The sequence below is a fragment of the Salvia hispanica genome, chromosome 6 (genome assembly GCF_029641045.1).
Source record: "Salvia hispanica isolate PSC_SH4W2 chromosome 6, Shi_PSC_v1, whole genome shotgun sequence".
NCBI lineage: Eukaryota > Viridiplantae > Streptophyta > Magnoliopsida > Lamiales > Lamiaceae > Salvia > Salvia hispanica.
The window spans coordinates 1,090,583-1,096,582 of NC_142697.1; the positions used below are offsets into that span (position 1 = coordinate 1,090,583).

At 36.6% G+C, this 6,000-nt stretch overlaps 1 protein-coding gene across 1 annotated transcript; it reads right to left on the bottom strand.

The window, feature by feature from the left end:
* Window positions 1–702: 702 nt before the first annotated feature.
* On the bottom strand, window positions 703–5,704 carry LOC125203458 (uncharacterized). The gene is made up of 13 exons (XM_048101804.2): window positions 5,170–5,704; window positions 4,279–4,434; window positions 3,552–3,764; window positions 3,381–3,470; window positions 3,177–3,293; window positions 2,764–3,033; window positions 2,298–2,457; window positions 2,104–2,181; window positions 1,925–2,025; window positions 1,664–1,834; window positions 1,503–1,577; window positions 1,279–1,386; window positions 703–1,203 (listed from the first exon to the last, which is right to left on the bottom strand). The coding sequence occupies exons 1-13, from the start codon at window positions 5,563–5,565 to the stop codon at window positions 889–891; spliced, it is 2,250 nt and encodes a 749-aa protein (XP_047957761.1). The 5' UTR covers window positions 5,566–5,704; the 3' UTR covers window positions 703–888.
* Window positions 5,705–6,000: the final 296 nt, after the last annotated feature.

The following is a 6,000-nucleotide window of genomic DNA, read 5'->3' on the forward strand; positions in this document are numbered from 1 at the left end:
TAAAATAATTCCTTCTTCCCAAAATTTGGGGATTTTCGAAAATCACCCTAGGATAAACATGGGTGTCGATTTTCTCATGGAGGAATAGAAAATAATTGGGTTTTGGATTTAATTTGGATAAATATCCCAAGAAATAAATTAAATCCGGAAAAATAGGATTTCTCTCCAATAATATAAAGGGGTCGAAAATTTCAAATAAAAATGTGGTTATAGTATTTATGGATATATCCTAAAAATCTCGTCCACCCTTAAACAAATAATTCACCACATAATTTCACCTTTAATTCAAATATTCATAAGCCACGTCATATACTCAACGAGTTTGACTTTTCAACCCAAATCTCAATCCTAGACGCGACTTGGTCATAAGAACTCATGAAATAAATTCATTCATCTTTTAGTCAAGTCTCCTACGTCATCAATAAAATTTTACGGCTCTAAAGTTAGGGTTCGAAATTTGGGGATGTTACAAATACAGTGGAGTATTAAATTTGTTTTGGGTTTTGAATCAGATTTTTCATCAAATTCAAATTTTCGATTTAGTGGATGGTTTTTTTGATTGAAAATATTTGAAATTTAGAATTATATTTATTATATACAATAATTTAAGAAATTATTTCGGATTATTTTTTTATTTTCGAATTTTCTGAAATCCAAACACCACTAAATGCCGATTTTCCACTCTAACACAAATCAATACAATTTGAAGAGGGAAAACTGCTTTCTTTTTTTTTTTTTTTCTCATTGATTTCTCCACATAATCCAAAGTAAAACTAAAAATAGTACACTCTACAGTTTATTATTCTCTATTATAATTACATACAGCATTACTATAATTTAACAACACCAACACACCCTCCATGCATATTGCATCAACAAACTCCAACCTTAATCACCAGAACATATCTCACAGCACACATTGATGCACTCGAAGCACGCGAGAATCGTGCAGAGCTGAGTGAACGCGATCGCGCATTGGTCGTTCACCTTGTTGCAGCACTGCAAGAAACACATACAGCAGCAGCAATCACACCACTTGGCGCAAAGGTTCGTTGCAGCCTTGAGCATCATCTCTGAAGTTTCGTACAGCTTTGGCTCGGCTTGTTCAGGCGGTCTGTTTTCAGCTGTGGCCTCGAGGTTACCAAACCCGATCCCTAGGCTGCGAATGAATGTCGTCTTCTTTGCTCCAACATCGTCTCTTCTCTGAATTTTCGCTTACATAGGTCAGAAAACACATACTTCATATACGAACAGCATTGCAAGATTGAAGAAGGCTACCTCTTCGACTGCTTTTGTCATGGCAGCTAACATGCATTTGTCTGTTTCGACAACAGCTATGCTGGTGTACTCGGAAGGCACCCAGGTAAGCAGGCTCAGTTTTGTAGCCTGCAAGTATAGAACATTTCACAATTTTTTTAAAATTAGCACAAATTTGAGATAGAATGCCTAGAGTTATATTCAAAGCAGTAGTGATCTATCATTTCACTGAAATTGAAAAAAACCTTTTCCTCTAACTGTTTGTTTCCTGATAACCATGCACACGCGGTGAGTGAATCAACTTGCCTCCTCGCGATCACCTGTCGTTAGAGAAGAGATTGGTGGTTAAATATGATAATAACCAAGAAAGCCATCTGTATAGAGATGAGTATAGATGAAACCTTACTTTGTCGATAGGTACATCTTTTGCATTCTGCGCTTTTATAGTTATCTCAAACTTGCCTAAATCAGGTAAGGTGCCATAAACTTCAACGTTGTCAGGGAAGCTTCCGGTGTATCTTCCCCATATCAGTACTGGACTTCCAGTCGATAGGTCAGGAGTTTGAGCCGGATAAATCTGCAGTGGTAAAGAACAATTGGGATGAGTATATCAGAGGCCTAAATGTATACATGTAGTGTGTAGGGATAAGCGTGTATTTCGTCATACCTCAAGGGAGTCAAGATCTTTCAGAGAATCAACGCTTATATCTGCTACTACGACTGATGATGCATTGCTGATTAATCTTTCCAGCCGCGAGTTGACACATCCTGGCAAAGTGAACACGAGAAACTAAATAAGTACGAAAATAGTTACATTCACAAATAGTTATTGGAATTGAGACAAACCTATATCAAAAGCTGCATCATAGTGACCTCTTCCGATTTGTGCAAGCATTTGCAAGAAGTAATGATTGCAGTACAAACCTTGCAGCATAAACCAAACTTATCAGATCAAAGCTTTTGAAATAACTAAAAGAATTATATGGAGTTTAACGTAAAACTGAGAGGTGGTAACATATAGATGATAGCGAGCACCTCACCTATTCCAAACGTGCAGATTCGTGGAGTGATCAAGCCTCCTGCCTCCACGGGGTGACGTCTCATTCTATCACAAATCTCCTTTTCATCTTCTACAGCTCCATCGGTAACAAGGAAAACCAAGGGAAGCGAACCTCCAGCTTTTGAGAACATGTTGATTGCCTAACATAAAACCACAGAAAGTGATTAATGTGTAGATAAAAGAGAGACATAATTCATCACTTTGGTAACAACCATTACATTCGCTTGAATAACAATCATGTGTTTGTAATGTATGAAACCAAAATATGTATTAAGTTTATTCTATAAAGTAAAATGGCATAGATTGACACTGGCAAGTTACTTGAAACATCATCAACTCATTGGAATGTATAGATCGTATAGCAGAAAAAGTTTAAATACAAAAATCAAACAATGAAATACATAAGAATCATGGATGGATAGTTGGAAAAAATTCTTTTCAAATACCTGATTCAGAGGAGCTGCGATATTTGTGCCACCCTCAGCTATAAACTTCATCTCAATCCATTCAGAAGCTTTTCCAATCATCTCTTTAGTTGCTTGAACCATTGATGAAGAAAATAACAAAGAGCTTTCATTGAAAACTATGATGTTAAAAGTGTCCACCAGGTTAAGCTTGAAGAGCGCAGTTAAGAGAGCCGTTTTAACACAATCAAGCGGTCTTCCTTGCATGCTTGCACTTATGTCGACAAGAAACACCACTTCTTTTCTGAAAACCTGCATGAAAGAAATCCAGATACTATGATCAGGGGCACGAGACATCAGAGATGCCTTAACATATTTGTCAACTAGTTACATGAACATATATATATTTCAAGAAGCAAGTAGTAAACATATAATAGCTACTGATGATGGCTGACCTTATGACTCATGATTTTGCCAGGGTATAGATACAAACAAAACATCTCCCTCTCATCAAAATCATGCAGGGGTGGAGATTGCAAGAGCACCCCACCAACAATTTCATTTGAAGCAACCTGAGCGTTATCAAAAATAACAGGTTAATCACTCTGCCATGTCACCATATACGAAAGAAAGATAAAATGAACATTAAGACATCTTACATTGTAAGAAAAGTTGAAGTCGTCCCTGGACCAACATGCAACTTCCCTCTCAGTAGAAAATCCTATTTTCGAAGCTTCATGTTTTGTTTTCTATCATAAAAGAAACATTAAACTATCATCTTTTTGCTTTTGTTAAGATAATGAAGTTACGTATAGAAGCAATAATAATACCTTGATAGGATGACTAGTACTTTCAAAAAACACTTCAGTTCCAGTGCCAGAATTCACATTCACTAAAATATTTTCCTTTTTACTTGTGCTTTTCACCACTGGATTAACATAAGAAGGAAAAGTAAATGGCACATTCAGGGAAAATCGGCCATCTTGGTACATCAATTTCTGGGACCAACTGAATTTGACAGATAGAATAGTCCCTCCATCAATCTGAAAAATGAAAGCAATTGCAATATTTATCAACCTGCCTTACTTTGGTCTTGCAAATGTTAATATAACATTATGTGAAAAAATCATTTACGATATTAATTATAATCCTAATTACGGTTAATAATCTCATTAAAGTATGGTGTGACACCAACTTATGGCTAGACAAGTCAATATCCAAATCTAAACCCATCCAATGACACATATGCAATTACAAATACCAACAATGTCATAGAAATTCTATGTATTATATAATTATTGTGTCATCTACAAGCGAGACACGTTGCACCCCCTAATAAAGAATTGGGTATTTCGTATAAAAACATTGGGACCAATGTCTTGGATCCAACTTGTTTATTTTAAATAGAATAGTGTGATTTTCAGTCACAGCGCATATGCCCAACCAAGTGGTAGAATATCTATGATTTATATTCGCAAATAACGTGAATTTGACTATATAAGGTGACAGACTGTAATATAAAAAAGTATAGGATGAAAATTTAATTTTCAAAGATACCTTGGGAACTTTAAATGTGTAGAGGTGGCCTTTAATCAAGTATCCATCTTTACTGCTGGCTGTTTTGGCTGCATCTGCTGCAGCATCTTCCGTTGGGATCAGCTCTCTACTGAATGACTTGAAAGGGCTCTCAACTTCTACACCTAGAACTGAACCCTGTTAGCCAAATAATTCTTAATGAAGAGCCAAAACATCAAAACCACTATTGCAAAAATAAATAAATAAATTCCTTACATTTTCCAATAATATATTCCACATGAAAAATTAAAAAATAAAATACTCTAATTTATTCAAAAGTTTAGATTTTTTATGCTAGACTGGCACATTAACACAAACTACAGTCCAAAGACAAGAGCCAAAATGCAATTTTCTAATGTATATTGCATATTCTGATTTGGAATATTACTTTTGTTCATTTGCCGAAAAAAATCACTAATTTCCTCAAATATTAGAAAGCTATATTTTATGTATTTGCAATTGAACCCACAAATGCCAAACCTTCTAAGTTACCTACCTGATTTATTTATCCATGTTAAACCACTTAAAACCTTTTATCCATGTTATCAAAATAGATGACAACTTTTTCTAGAAAACTAGGATTTATATAAATTTTAATTCTAAAAATACCAATGGTAAAATTTAAATATATGGAGTATTTTATTTTACAAAATTGAAATCTAAAAAATATATAAAGCTTTTAATTTCTGATTTTCCGATTTTTATAGTGGATGTAGATTTCACAAGCGAAAGAAAACAACAGAAAACGACAATGCCAGACATGTTTTTTGTTTTCAATTTTAAAAGTCAAAATATTTTCAAAAAAAAAGGAAAATAACAAAAATGCACACACATGCTTTCCACACCTTGTTAAAAATCAATCACACGATATACCTGCTCGCCGATCGGCACAGCAATGCGGCAGCTGCAGCTCCTACTCGCGGAGACGCAGTCCAGCCTCCACGCGCCGCTGACCGTCACGAACGCCGTATCCAAGCAGCAATCGACCTCCAGCGACACGCGGTGCATGCGCATCGGAATCAGCACCGGCGGATCGCACCGGCCGTAGACGTACGGCTGGTAGCTCGGAACGTCGGGATTATCCACCATCGACGGGTCGTTGATCTCGGCGTACACCATCGGCGCCGTCGGCAGGAAGCTCTCCGCCTCCGCCGTCATCGAGAGCTGCCGCGGCGGCGCCGACGCGGCCGTCGATTTGTCCTTGCCGTAGTAGATTCGCTTTGATAGCTTCAGCCCGAGCTCCACCGCTCTGGAGAAGTCTTCCGCCATTCCTGGATTGGTGGAAGCGGAATTGCCGGAGTTTGATCGGAGAGGCGGCGGCGATTGGAGGAAGCGATTGACGGTGAAGAATTTTGGGGATTAGTGAGGTTTGGGTTGGGATTGAATTGGAGGAGTGAAATGAACTGAGCTTTCATTTACGTGTAAAGATTGAGTATTTAATAAATTTAATTGCTTAATTTAATTATGGTGTTTTCGATTTTGGATTTATTGCTTGTGAGGACTTGGAGATACAAATATTTTCATATTAGCCCCAATAGTTCCATAACTTTCATATTTATTATTTACGACACCTGGAGTCACGATTTTCTATCTTTTGTATATTCATCAATAGAAGTCTCATTTCACTGTTTCAAATTCACATTTATTTATAGTGCAAGAAAAAAATGAGACTTTTATTTATAAACAACCGAGTAATACTATGTA

Coding starts and splice junctions, on each gene's coding strand:
- LOC125203458 (XM_048101804.2), bottom strand. CDS start 5,565: ATGGCGGAAGACTTCTCCAGAGCGGTGGAGCTCGGGCTGAAGCTATCA. Junction 2,182..2,297: donor AATCTGCACGTTTGGAATAG/GTGAGGTGCTCG, acceptor TTATGCTGCAAG/GTTTGTACTGCAATCATTAC. Junction 1,578..1,663: donor AAGATGTACCTATCGACAAA/GTAAGGTTTCAT, acceptor CTCTAACGACAG/GTGATCGCGAGGAGGCAAGT.